The sequence below is a fragment of the Oryzias latipes genome, chromosome 18 (assembly GCF_053564925.1).
Source record: "Oryzias latipes strain Hd-rR chromosome 18, Olatipes_Hd-rR_3.1".
Taxonomy (NCBI): domain Eukaryota; kingdom Metazoa; phylum Chordata; class Actinopteri; order Beloniformes; family Adrianichthyidae; genus Oryzias; species Oryzias latipes.
This window is the reverse complement of record NC_136254.1, coordinates 27664000-27678642: the sequence shown is the minus strand read 5'-3', so window position 1 is coordinate 27678642 and position 14643 is coordinate 27664000. Positions and strand designations below refer to the sequence as shown.

The 14643-nt window shown below is 40.3% G+C and overlaps 1 protein-coding gene across 1 annotated transcript; it reads right to left on the bottom strand.

Moving 5' to 3' along the window:
• Positions 1-3298: 3298 nt before the first annotated feature.
• Positions 3299-4526, bottom strand: LOC101164843 (fatty acid-binding protein, intestinal). The gene is made up of 4 exons (XM_004079662.5): positions 4168-4526; positions 3915-4087; positions 3721-3828; positions 3299-3421 (listed from the first exon to the last, which is right to left on the bottom strand). The coding sequence occupies exons 1-4, from the start codon at positions 4313-4315 to the stop codon at positions 3371-3373; spliced, it is 480 nt and encodes a 159-aa protein (XP_004079710.3). The 5' UTR covers positions 4316-4526; the 3' UTR covers positions 3299-3370.
• Between the last annotated feature and the right edge of the window lie 10117 nt (positions 4527-14643).

Genomic DNA, 14643 nt, shown 5'->3' with positions numbered 1-14643 from the left:
AATACAACTTCATTGTCCTGAATCTGCAACAAAAATTTACAATTTTTTGCAAAGTAAAAAGAAAACCTCCTAAAATCTCTTCCAAAACCTATATTTGGGGGAAGTTTCGTAATTCCTAGTTTTTTTTTAATGAGGAGCCTTTGAGGAGTGGAGCCAAATCTGAAGAACTTGATGATCTCAGGTTGGAGTTTTCATCAATGACTTCACTCTTGAGTCATGAGTCAACAGCTTGTGTGTTTGTGAAAGGCCTGGATCGACCCATAAGCAGAAGGAACCATCAGAACCATGACTCGTGACTTTGAGGTTGTCGCTCTATCCCGGAAACATGCCGGGGTGACTTCAGCTCCTTCCTTCATTCCACAACTTTCCTCTTCATTCATCCACAACATCCACCCCCTACCGGATGGACCCCCTTCACACCCCCTTTAGCCCCTTTTAGCAATCAAAACACTAAACCCCAACTCTCCCACGATTTTCCTGCTTCCCACCAATTTCATGCTCAAGCAGATTCCTGCTGATTACAGGGAGACGATTGTTAAAATCTTTTGTGCACGGATGCAGTTAGTGTGTGTGTGTGTGTGTGTGTGTGTGAGAGAGAGAGAGATAACAGGGTGTGTGTCATATGATAGCTTTAGTCAGGATGACATCATTGACCAACCAAAGGCCTCTTCTTAAAGCAAAAACTGAGCTCCACAGTGCCATTTTGTGGTTATTTATTGACATTACAGCAACACTGTCCACTGCTGCCTTAAAGACAAAAATACAAAATAAAGAAAGTTAAAAAAATAGTCAATGGAACTAGTAGAATTTGTCTTGAGATGATTTCTTTAAGGAAGTCGTGATGTCTTGGCCTTTAATATGGCCTAAAAACTCATATTTAGGTCAGTTGGTTTGTTAATTGAAAATATTATGTCTTAAAATAGGTGTGCACAGCAAAAAAAGTGTTTTTATATCCTCAAAGTAATTATTTTTATAAATTTCTCCCCCAAAGTTGTCTAATTATGAATCGCTACAACAGTCCAACTATCCTCATTTCTAGACCATGGTTGGGCAATGCCGGGCTTCAAGGTCCGGTGTGTCTGCATGATTTCCAGGTAGCATTGCCCTGCTCATTGCTGGTTACCTGGTTCAGGTGTGTCCAGCCAATTAGAACATGCCAGAAAGGAGTTAGTTGACAAATGCGGCCCTCCGTGCCCACCTCTGTTCTAGGCTTAAATCAACCTAAATCAAGACTAGAATTACATTTTTTAGGATAAATTTGTCTCAGAAAGGTGTACCTTGCTAGTACCGGGTTGGACCCCCTTTTTCCCTTCAGAACTGCTTTCGTCCTTGGTGCCATAGATTCATCACTGTCCTTGAAACATTCTTCAGAGATTTTGGTCCATATTGAAATGATAGCATCACACAGTCACTGCAGATTTGTCGGCTGCACATCCATGATGCCAACCTCCAGTTCCTCCACATCCCAAAGTTGATCTATTGGGTTGGAATCTGGTGACTGTGGAGGCCATTTGAGTCCAGTGAACTCACTTTCATGTTCAAGATGATTCCAGCTCTGTGACATGGAGCTTTATTCTGCTGGAAGTAGCCATCAGAAGATGGTACACTGTGGTCATAAAAGAATGGACATATTCAGCAACAATACTCAGGTAGGCTGTAGCGTTGTAACTATGCTCAATTCGTACTAAGGGGGCCCAAAGTGTGTCAAGAAAAGATCCCCCACACCATGACACCACCAGCCTGAACCGTTGATAAAAGGCAGGATGGATCATTCAAGTTGTTTATGCCAAATTCTGACCCTACCATCCAAATGAGGAAGCAGCAATGGAGACTCATAGGACCAGACAACAATTTTCCAATCTTCTATTGTCCAATTTTGATGAGCCTGTGTGAATTGTAGCCTCAGTTTCCTGTTCTTAGCTGACAGAAGTGGCACCTGGTGTGGTCTTTTGCTGCTGTAGCCCATTTGTCTCAAGATTGGACGTGTTGTGCATTTAGAGATGCATATTCCCAAATTTTGAATATGTAGTGCTATTCTGCCATATTTTAATTTTTTTTATCACGGTTTCAAATATATAAGGATGGACTTGTATTGTTGCATAAAAACTTCGGAGGGAAAAGCTGGAGTAGGCTGCCCTCTTCTGGCCAAGCGGCTTCATTGTTTCAAAACTTTCCCCCTTCTTATCACGCCATTCGGTTTTAACCACAGAATGAATGTAATTGTTTACTGTTAAAAGACTGCCATGTGATAAAGCTGCCCCTCCTGGGGGCTCCTGAAGATCAGCACATGACAGCGGAGGAGATCCGTGACACCACGCCACAGTCACGCTCCATTTTGTAGAAGGAATGACAAATCGAGCTGGAAAAGTTCTGGATACTGTTGTTGGTTGTCATTGTCTGCACTTTTAAAAAATAAGGTCAGACACTGAAAACCCACTCGACAAGTTAAGTTTTTTTGTGACTAAACAGGATTATTTTTGTTTATTACGGTTTTTTGATTTTATACAGTATATTAAATAGAATTTCGGATTCGTCCATTTTCTATTCTTGCTTTTTTTTCTGCGTAGGGTTATGGGATTGCTGGAGCCTCTCAGTTTCTGTTGAGCAAGGGCGAGGCCATCCTGGACAGTTCACCAGACCGTCACAGGGTCATAAACTGAATCGCATGTACTACTAGAGAACAACTTAGTGTCAAACAATTTTTGGACTCTGCTTGGGAGGAAACCAGAGAAAAACCCACGCAAGATCAAGGAGAACATGCTAACTCCACACAGAAAGGGCCCAGCTGGGATTTGAACCAGGATCTTCTACCCATTGTGCTGCTACGTTTTTTTCTTAATCGAATAATAAAAAGATTTGGGTAACGTTTAAGTTTCCCCCAAGACCCACTCTGATGAAAATTGATTTAAAAAAAAAAATGAGATAAAAAGATGATCAGAGTGGGACTATTGAAATCTTACATTAAGCTTTTACTTTTAAATTAATTCTCTATCTGGATTATGTTTTCATTTTTTGTTTTTGCTTTATAAGAATATAGTTTAAAGCTCAAAAGTATTAGAAAAGGTAAAATCTCTTTCTAGCCATGGCCAGATAGAGACAGAACCGAATCTGGAATAATTGTATCTGATCTGACGTTTGATACCTTTTCTCTTCATCATTCTGTCGGGTTCTTTTTAGTGCACATTAAAAAAAGACATTGCAGCCTTTCTGGTTGGTTCTCTCTTTATTATGCAGCTGAACATCACTTTTCTGCAGGTTTTCTTGCTGTAATTCATCAAAAGCACCACATAAATTCATATAAAAGTTTAAGACACTTTATTTAAAGAAAATCTTTGAGGTACAGGCAATAAAATATTTCATAAAATGCAGGTTAATGCTTCTTGAAAATTCTCTTTGCATCCACTCCCTCATAGTTGTAGGTCTGCAGGAAAAAAGGCAGATGTTAGTTAAAACTTACTGATATCCGTCCATGCATCCATCCATCCATCCTTCTATCTTCAGAACCCACTGGATCCCTTTTGGGTCACAGGGTTGCTGGAGCCTATCCCAGCCACTGTTGGGCAAAGGGCGGGGCACACCCTAAACAGGTTGCCAGTTTGCCAGAACGTGCAAACTGGGATTTGAACTAGAGCCTTTTTGCTGTGAGGCAACAGCCCTAGTGATAACCAATAATCCATTGATATTGAGTGACTGGTTTGAAACCCTGAGTGAAGCACTGACCTGCACCAGCTCCCCATTCACAATGCTCCTGGTGGTCGTCAGGAGTTTGTTGTTGTCCTTCCTGTTGAATAACCCTTTCAGCATGTCACCCTCCATCTCCCATGTTCCCTGGTGGAAACAAACGGTGGCCATGATGCACTTTTGTAACATCCAGGTGAACCCTAGTTTGAGGAAAGTGAGTGGGTGGGACTCACTGAGACTTCGGTGCCGTCCGCCAGGCTGTAGTCAAACTTTACGCCAAGAGTGAAGTCGAACTCCTTGGTGCGGAACGTGCTGGACTCCTTTACGTGGAAGTTATCGCCAGTCTGCTCGATGGTGATCTTCAGGTTGTCGTGCTCTGCCAGCTTGCGCTTCATGACGTTGACACCTTTCCAAAAAAGGGGAACAGTGGGGGGCCGTCAGTTTGCGCTCAAAGTTGCCAACTGCCAAACAGAACGAGGGGCTCACCAATTCGCTCCAGGAACTTATCATAGTTCTCACTGCGGTCCGCTTTCCAGGTTCCGTTAAAGGCCATGGCTCCAGAGCTCGTTGACAAAGACAGAGTGGGATGACGAAAGGTTGCCGACATCCATTTATACCCACCCTCAGTCACCATCAAGTCCCACCCCCTGCCCCACAGAGCTGGCACAGGAGATGCTCGTCTTTATCAGGTTGATAATCCATCCGCTGATGTCATTTGAAGGCTGCAAAGTGACCTCGAGGACCCGCTGATAAACAATTGCAGGGCGACTCCCCTCTGTGAGTCCAGCACCCGCCATCCCTGTCCCCACTGTTCTGCAGGGGTGGAGACAAAAGCGCGAGCTGTTTGGACGCCCGCCACTGGCAGTCACTCAGCTGAACCCCCCCTTCTCTGACCCATGCTCCTCTCTTTGTGACCAGCCCGGCCTGGAAATGACGGTTTGATAGTAGCAGCCCGTGCTCTTTATTGATGAGTCATCAATCATCCTGTTGGGGAAATTCTCTGTGTTTCCACGGCTGACTGGCTTTTTTTTTCGTTTTTTAATTAATTGAACCTCTATTAAGTTTGGACTGTGTCCCATTGAGTTTGAACAAACCTAATCTGTGGCTCACATTTATCACAGTCACCAGCAGCAGATAAGCGGTGAAAGCAGAGGCAAGGTAACACCATAAAATCAAGTGTTTGCTTGTATGTCACAACTCCTGCTGTTATCGCAAGTTCAACAAGGCCCATTACAACCTCACCTTATAACAGCATGCAGCTCCGGTTCAGGCACAGCGGTGTCAACACTTAACACTGGTACTGCATCAAGCAAGTTTCTTTGGGTGAAAAATATCAAAGACCCACTGGTGAGAGGGTGCTTGATCATCACTGTAAGCAATCACGGGAGGTCCTCTCAGTGCCCTACCCGCCAATTTTAATTGCACCCTTTAGTACACACACCCTTTCCCCTACAATAGTGTATACTCCAACACGCGCACACACACATAAACAAACAAACACACCACACATGGAAGATGGGACCTCTGATCTTTGTCCCTTACCCCACCCTTGGCGGAGGGAACTGGGCCCTTTGTGTCCCTTGGGTGCTGGCTTCCTGGGCCCGCCAGCCCTCTCCACGCAGGGAGAGGGATTCCTGAGTTCTTTGGCAAGACCGAAAGCCAGGGATCACATCACATCTGAGCTTGTGCGTGTCCCTGTGGTGCGGGTTCTGTTTCTTGCTCTGGAGCGCACAACCTCTCCAACAGTGGGAGAGCCTGGTTGGGCCATGTTTACAACGCTCTTCTGGGACCCCCACTTCTCTTGGGCATCCTCCTCCTGGGCGGCCCCTGCCTTGCTCTCTGGGACCTCACGCAGGGTGGGAGGCTGCCTGGAGCTTCCTGCTCCGCTCTATTCTGATGCATCCACTTGTAGACGATTGAAAAAACTGTCGACTCAAAACCGTACGGCTGGATGGATCAAATATTGCTTGCCATTTTTACAGCACAGGTAATGTTAGGTTGGGGGTAAAAGGGGACCATACCCCCAACCTAAGCTAGCGGCAGAGCGTGTAAACAGGGAGCTCTGCGCAACAGCAAATGGGAGGGGTTGCGCCACGCCAATGGTCTCGCTTGCACAAGGGAGATGAATTTCTAATAAATTACTGCAGCTCTGCATAAACTATGTCCTAGAAAATGACACAAGTTTTTGGTTTTTGGATCATTTATAATACAAAATACCTCTGGGAACGCTTCTAAAATCGATCAAAAGATGATCGGAGGGAAACTTTAAAGAAATGATCAGTCAGCTGGTGTGTCCATATAAAGGGATGTTGCATTTTCTGCTGCATTATTGAGAGCAGAAGCTGTCCTCTAACAGCTAACTTCCTGAATTATGGACAAGAAGCGGCTGAAGTTTTAACACCTCTAAAACGCCCCCCAGCTTTTGTGTGACGCCTTTGCTCTTTACCAGGAGATACATGTAACATGCCATGACACCAGACACCTACGTGCCACCTACGTGCCACTTTTTTAAAGATGGAACTACTACACATTTGAAATTTACAGCAGACAACAGTGATCAAGAAACATAAACTCCTTTAAAATAAACATTTAGCTTTTATCTGTTAGCATTAATCAAAGCTACAAGAATCACAAATAAATGGAAATGTAAATAAATCATCATTAAGTGCCCAAAAAATGTGCAACAAAACATGTTTTAGTTTGCACAGCTTTGCAGTCTTTAGGAATATTTCTTTGCTAGGCTAAGCTAACAGCAGCGCTATTGTCCGTTTTGGGATTTCTTCCAGGTGCGTAAATATTGTTTAAAGGAAAAATATGATCTAGTGATGGCTGTATGTCTTCTACAGATGTCGAGGCTGCGGTGGATGAAAGAAAGATTGCACTTTGACTTTAGATTGAGCTAATCTGATCCTGTAGCAGAACTCTGGAGTTATGCTAATGATTAATGTGAGCAGTAACTGCTTTCATGGATTAAAAAAAAAAACAAAAGCCACACCCTGTAGACCATGTTTGGCCTTTTGTTGGAAAGTTGTTATCAAAGCAGACTGGACAGATTTAGAGCTGTATGTGAGGGCTTGGTGGCTGCTTTGATAGCACCCAAACACATTGATAACACTTACTATTGGCTCACTTTTGGAAGAAACTGATAGGATTGAACATAGTTTGTGTTTAACTTCAGTCATAATCCCATTTGGGACCTTTGGGTTTTAAAAGCAGGAGAACTCCAGGAGACTACAATAAATACACATGATAGCCTATCTCCAGCTAGCTAGTTTTTTCATAGCATCCAAAATAAATCATTTTTAGAAGTTTGTAAATAGTTATTTATTTATATAATAAATCAGTGAAATATTAACTGTAAATGAGAACTGGACAGAGTGAGTGTCATCGTGAGTAAGCAGTGATTGGTTTTAGTTGGCCGAAGTCATCATTTCTATTGCAACCACTTTCACCAATCACAAGTGAGCTTGTTGGAAGGCCACACCGCTATCACTTGATAGTGGGCTACACAAAATATGTCGATGTGAGACCGCCTACTTTTTCTGAGGCATCCGACTGACCAGTTTATAACTGGATTAACTTGTACTACAGAAAAAATATCATGGAAAAAAAACATCAACGCCTCCCCCCTGCAGCGAGTGCACAAAGTTTGTGACTTGGGGTTCATCCTCAACTCTGGACCAACTTTTTCAGCCCATGCCAGCAGCACAGTTGCAACCGATCGCTAGGTTTTTTTTTCAGATCATTTTAGACGAGTTTCTTAACCCAATGAAAAGGTTTGAGCCACGTCCGATTTGATCTCACTTCTTTTAGGTACATAAAGACCGGCCAGATTGACTCCTGATTTCTGTTAGGCTGTTTTGGACTTCATCAAAGTCAACAAACCAAGCAATTTAATTGTATTTCTACTGATTTCAATGACAGTAAAGTCAAATTCTAATAATTCTAGTTTAGCAAAACATCAGGAAACCATTTTTTGTGCACCTGTCAATGTAGGGATTTACTGCTAAAACAATGTAAATTATATTCCACGGACTTTGCATAGTTTAGTTCAGCTTTTATTACCATCAGCCATCGTAAAGACACATCTATCTCCAACTTCTACAAGACACCCCCTTTTTTTGTGATCAGCGGTGCCTCGACACGTTCATGATCTATGATGTGCATGTTTAGAAGAAAATGTTTCCGTGTGAGCAGAAAACTCGTTCTTTTCATGAAGATTGTCAGAGAGTGTCATGAACACTTGTGGTTATTTAGTGCTGATAGTTTCCTAAAAGAGAAGAATAATGATACCATTAAAATTACCATCATCCAAACTAACCCTTTATTTATTATATATATATTTTTACTATTGTTTTTATTTAAGGTATGTAGTTTGACCTTTCCAATCTGATCTTATACATCTTTCTTGTTGCACATCACAACCTCAGGTTCCAAGAAATTGTGTGTGATCAAGGTGAAGAGTGCATGAGATCACTGAACTGTTGCTCTTTTCCTGTTTTAACACCTGTGCATGTGTGCGTGCATGTGTGTATAAGGAGGAGATAGGCGGGATTTTCCTTTACAAGTGTTTACATTTGAAAACATTTGTGCTGCATGTAGCATTTGATTCTGGTTAAACATTTTCCGGTTTTGTGTGACGCCCCATTAACAAACTTTATTTTATTTTCCTTGTAATTTTATTTCAGAAGTGATGAAAATATAGTAACATTTTACGTTTTAGTTTCTTCTTCCTTGTGCATTAGCTGTCTGATGGTTTAATGTCTGATCTACGGAAGAGACAAAAATAGTAAAACTTTTACACAAGTATTTAAAGAATTTTTTGAAGTAATGTTTTTCAATTAAAAAAAACGATAACATTTTTTCTTACTTAGTATTTCCTCTCTGTAAGTTTAATATGTGAGATATGAGATATGGAAGCCTATAAGTGACAAAAATGTAAAAAAACACTATTGAGTAGTTGTATTATTTTAAAGAAAAAGTTTTTTTTTTTTTTTTTTATTCATGGGGAAAAAAATCTTGCCCTTTCCAACCAAAATATGTATGGAAATGAAGAGATCATGGAGGCTGAGTCGTTCCATTGATTTTATGTGAGAGATTACGAATCCATCTTTAGGTTCTGTTGAGAAGTCAAAAAGGATGAAATTATGCAGATGATACCCAAAATATGTTTTTTTTAATTAGATGAAAGGATTTGTTATGGTTAATGAAATATTAATTAGTATTGGGATATTTAAAAAAAAATTAAAATATAGTGCATAGGTTTTAAATGTTTGGCATGTTTAGCTTGTCAAAATAAATATGCTTATGTGTTTTTTCCTTTCGAAATAAATTTGTTAACAAAATTGATCTTATTTTATTAATCTAATTGAACTGTTGAAAGTTAGCCACACAGTTTTAGTGACAAAAAGACTCAAGGGGAAAACAAAATGCGCACCATTCAAGAAAGTGTCATATATATATATATATATTTTTTTAAATTTTCATTCTCTTTACTCATATAAAACTAATAAAATCAACGATTTCAACATGAAAATTACCAAAAAATTGAAAAATAAAAAGGTGGGAAAATGGCACTGCATCTATTTATTGTTACAAAACTCAACAAATCAAACAAGGATTCAGTCTTTGTGATGCTTTGTTGTGAAACCTCTGTTGAATTGCTCCATCTGGTGGGTGACAAAATAAGTTGCTCTCACATTGTTGTCCCTGCTGCTGCTCCTTCAAAAAACATGTATTCTCCATTTGTTGCATAAGTTTCACTTGTAGAATATATTTGTTTTATCAGAATTAATGATCTTTTTGGACTTAAACTTATATCTACTTGCAAGACAAGTACAGTAAACTTACGATCTGAAAGGAATAGAAGCATCTTAGGGTCCATATATAAGCCGGAGCCTGTGGAAAGTGACTGAAAGTCAATATTATTGAGGTTCAGCAGTGAGGCAATATTTGAATTTCAAATGAGCCTGAGACAGTGCAGAAAGCCTGCATTCAGTCACCCAGACTGCAGCCTTACAAGAATGATGAAAAAGCCGGCGTGTGACAGCGGCGTGACAAACCGCAGCAGCCCTGTGTCGAAAGAGAAACAGTCTTACTGTTTGGGAAGGGAAATGGGATAATTGATCCAAATTTGGAAAGAGTGACCCTTAGCACTTATGGGAAGAATGAGAGCAGTCCTAATGCTTCATCATGAGTCTTCCTGGAGTAGATGTAAAGATTTATTCACTCAAGCGGAGTAATCTATGCAGGTCATTGAAATTCTGCTCTGGAGCTCAACTTTTGGTCGTTTTAAAGGGATTTGCTGCACTCCAGCTCCTCATATTAAGAATCCCTGCCCAGAATTTCTAAATATTGCACAGTCTTAGTAATATAGCTTCCTCTCAATTTTTCAGCAGTTTTATATTTATTTTCTTTCTTTTTTTTCCCCTATTTTAGATGATGCATTCCTTCCACGAGTGACGGATTACACGCCTGGCTAGACCTACGACTGAAATTGCTGCTGCCACCCAGCGCAGGATCTCTGCTGCGGTGGAGCCACCAGCATGCCTGTGCGGTGGGTTCATAAACAATCCAGGACCAGACGCCGTTCAGTGCCACCCTTTAAGCAGAGCCCTGATTCAACATTCATGGACCAACAGGAGCTGGATGTCAAAGTAGCAACTTTTCAGTCCCATATTTTTATTTTCTCTGCAGCCACTGGATTCATTATCTTTCTGTATAAAGTATAGGTATAAATAGGAAAACACATTTAATAGAAAAGGTCCTAATCCCCTTTTTTATGTTCTTGAAAGAGCATATCATTTTGTCAGTCTGCAGCTAGCAATTGTTTATACACAATCTATCTCTTAACTACATTAATTCTAAAAGATTCCTTGTAAAAAAAAAAAAAACGAAAATTGATATGATCCTGAGGGAATATAGTTTCTTCAATTATTTAGGCTGTCTAAGCTTAAAGCTAACTACATTCATTTTAAAAGATTCCGAGTTTAAAACGTGCCTTTATCTCTGCTCATATTTTACCAATAATTTACAAAATCTTGAAGTAATAACATCTATTTGACAGCCAAATATTTTATAGAGCCTACTGGTGTTAGCATTAGCATGGAGGTTCACCATCGTAAGCATTAGCAAGGTAGTGATCAGCCGTTGAATCCAACTTTATAAAGAATTTTAAAGGCCAATGCTAAAACCAAAATAGTTTTCAAGATATACAAAGAAAATAAAGAGATAAATCCAACATATAGTTTCTCCCCTTTTTGAGGCTTTAACTATTTTTAAATTCATAGATTTAACTGGGGTAGACGTTAGCATGTAGCATCGCTTTTGTCCGAGTAAGTGAGGTAGTTATTAGTTTTCAGTCAAACTTTATTCATAAAATTTTAATTGGCAAACACTAAAACTAAAACAGGTTATAAGAAATGCAACGAAAATGAACAAATCTAAAAAACAGTTTCCCACTTTATTTTAGGTATTAATTATTATTGAATTGTAGGTGTTAGCACGTAGCATCGCTATTGTCAGAATTAGCCTTTCAATCAAACTTTATTTATAAAGATTTTTAACTGCCCGTCGTAAATCAAAGCAGTTTTCAAGATATAGCTACAAAGAAAATAAACACATAAATGTAATCTACCCCCCCCCCCCCCCCCTTAAGCTTTATCCGTTGTTAAACGTGGCTTTTGCGCTGTTCTGTATAACAAACGTATAAAAAAATGTAGTAATAAAACCCTCATGACCCGCAGAGCATTCAACACTGTAAATGTGACTGCGGCTGTTCAGGCTTGTGCTCCGCTTCAAATAGCTTGCAATAGTTGCAACAACTTTGCTTTTGCTGTTGTGATTTATAACAGGGGAGTTTTGCACAGGCACAGGGGCACCGGGGCTTCAAATATAAAAGCAGGGGGATAGGGTCTGTCCCAGCTTTTATCAAAAAGAGACCATCACAGAAAATCTTCCGCTCTGAATTGTACTTGCAAATGAAGTTTTTACTACTTATAAAGAGAACATTAAACAATTTGTTTGAATATTTACTGTGAGTGCAATTAACTGTAATAATCTGGGATTATTAGAATCAAAACTGGGCTCAAACAGGAAGTCATTTGACAAAAAAGTTAGCTATGAAAAATAATGAGATGGGACATAAATAGACTTTTGGTCATGTTCCTCCAGCAGGTGAATGATGCAAGTTCTTGATGGAACAGTTGCAGTCCTTCCTTTGATTTTAATTTGCACTTTTGACCCAGCTTTGATTTCAGCAGCGCTGACATGTTTCAGCAGAGAAAACATCCAGTTTTAATCCCTGGCTGGCTCTGCAGATGTACTTTAATCTTCAATCCAGCTCATGAGAGAGGCTTGTTTCGGATGTGTGTGACTCCGGCTCAGACCTGCAACCCACGCAAGTGCTCTGTCGTCATCAAAAGCCACTTGTTAGGAAATCCTGCACAATTGCTCGTCCAAAGGGTGTAAGGTGACAGCTTTTTATTGTGTTAGTAATATTCTGTGACAAAAATCTTCCTTCTCACAACTTTTCTCTAACAATCCTGTAGTTCTTCCCACCTAATCTTGACGTTTCCTCTTCTCTGCTCAGCTGCTAAGTGGTTTTGTGCTGGAAGGGCGAACTCTAAGCTGTTAATTACAGGTGGTGTGCACACATACCCCTTTCCCAATCTTAACCCTTATTGTTCACAGAAGAAACAATGGTCCCTTTTTGTTTTCTTTTCCCCTTGCCCCGACTCTTAGAAGACGTTTTAGGATGAAAGGATTAAATCGACGTTTCTCATGACCTTTGCGGCCTGAGCTTAATACTCTAAAGTCGGCCCAAAAAAAAGTTTGGCCAAGGAAAACAAACTTGAAATCGAAAGAAAAAAAATTCAAATTTGCATCTTTTTTTTAAGAGGTTTTCGACAATTTCTTGGGTTAGCAATCAAGCGTGTCTGGGAGTCGGGCTGCTGTGAAAATGTCTCCCGCCGAGACAGAACGAGTCATTCCGCACGCGGCAGCCGGCTGCAGTTCTCTGTTGTTGCTCATTTGTTTCCCATTAAAGAAGCTCCATTTTGGTTAATTAGCCTTGACAGTAACTTTTCCCTGCGGCGTTAATTAGATCTAATTAATGACTGCGGGCTGGATGGTGGGCTGGTGCCCTAAAGGAGCCATTTCCCTACATCAATACGCAGAGGCGACTGGATCTTTTCCCCAAATTCTTTTTCCTTTTTTTTTTTGCACCAAGTCTTTTTATTGATTTTGTTTTTTGGAAACAGTACAAAACAGACAACATGAAACAACCCCCCCCCACCACCCCCCACCCTCCCTCCCACTCTCATTGTACCATTCAGTCTCAAGTCTTACAGAAGCTTAGACACCTGGCGGGACACAATTTAAAAAAAAAAAAAAAAAAAAAAAAAAAAAAAAAAAAACACCTGTTCACATTACAAGACCAGTCACAGACATTTTTTGGCAACCATGACATGCAAGTCTCTCAGATGCTCTAATATAGGATTCCATGTTAGATAGAACCTCTGCACCGATCCCTTCATAGAGGATCGAATTTTCTCCAGCACCAAAAAGTGCAGAAGGTCTTTCAGCCACATGTTGAAGGTTGGAGGGTATTTTTCTTTCCATTTGAGCAGTATGAGTCTCCTGGCAATCAGTGTCCCAAAGGATATGATGGTTTGTGCTCTATGGTCCAGGTTTACAGGTAAAACACCAAATAATACAGAAAAAACAGAGGGTTGTAAAGGCGTACGCAGCACATCAGAGAAAAAAGTGAATATAGATTCCCAGAAGTGATCTAACTTGGAACAGGACCAGAACATATGGGACAGGGTGGCTACGGAACAGCTACATCGGTCACATGTGGGATCTATATTGTGGACGAACTTGGAAAGTTTAGCTTTGGACCAGTGGAGTCGGTGTACGATCTTAAACTGGATAACCTGATGACGCAAACAGATTGATGAGAAATGTATATTATCTAACGCTTCACTCCAAATACTGTCAGGAATATTCAAGTGTAGTTCTTCTTCCCAGTGAGATTTGAGTGTTGTCAAGGGCTCTAAATCATGTGTGTTTAACAAGGAGTAGATTTTGCCAATTGTTCCCCTGGAGCCAACATTAATTTTCAAAGTGGATTCTAATAGTGAATCAGGTGGATGGGATGGGAAACAGGGATATGACTTAAAAACAAAGCTACGAAGCTGCAGATATCTAAAAAAATGAGAGCGAGGGATGTTGAACTTAACCAGAAGTTGATCAAAAGATGCAAACGTGTTGTCAATAAACAGGTCATCAATTAAACAAACTCCTCTCCTGCTCCATTCATGAAAAGCTTCGTCTGAGGTTGAAGGTATGAACTGATGATTTCTAAAAACAGGAGCCAACTTTGACAGATCTTTAAGGGAAAACACTCTTCTAAATTGTGCCCAAATTTTAAGAGAATATTGCACTACAGGATTGGAGGTGTACTTCGAGAGAGGCTCAGGATATGGAAGTTTGGAACAGAGTAATGAAAAGGGGGAGGTACAAAGACAAGAAGAGTTTTCCATACATAGCCATGCTGGAGGTGTTAAAGTGGGGGAGTGTATGACTTTCCAGTGTAACATGGCTCTTATGTTGGCAGCCCAATAGTAGAGCTGAAAATTAGGGAGAGATAGTCCACCATGTTTTCGGTGTTGTTGAAGGACGCTTTTCCTAATCCTGGGGTTCTTTTTATTCCATAAGAATCCAGATATCAATTTGTCAACATCTGTAAAAAATGATTTAGATATGTATATGGGGACACATTGAAATATATATAAAAATTTTGGGAGAGTATTCATTTTAATAGTGTTTATTTTCCCACCCAATGAAAGCGGTAAAAGACTCCAGCGTTCTAGATCCTTTTTAAGTTGGGCTAGCAGGGGCAAGAAGTTGGATTTAAAGATATCTTTAAAGGAGTGTGTCACAGAAATTCCTAAATATTTT

Bases quoted from the DNA above. Each gene is read 5' to 3' on its own strand.
- LOC101164843 (XM_004079662.5), bottom strand. From the start codon at position 4,315: ATGGTGACTGAGGGTGGGTATAAATGGATGTCGGCAACCTTTCGTCAT. The intron at 3,829-3,914 runs GTGAGTCCCACC...TGTTTCCACCAG, and splicing joins CGGACGGCACCGAAGTCTCA to GGAACATGGGAGATGGAGGG. The intron at 3,422-3,720 runs GTCAGTGCTTCA...TTTTTCCTGCAG, and splicing joins TGAATGGGGAGCTGGTGCAG to ACCTACAACTATGAGGGAGT.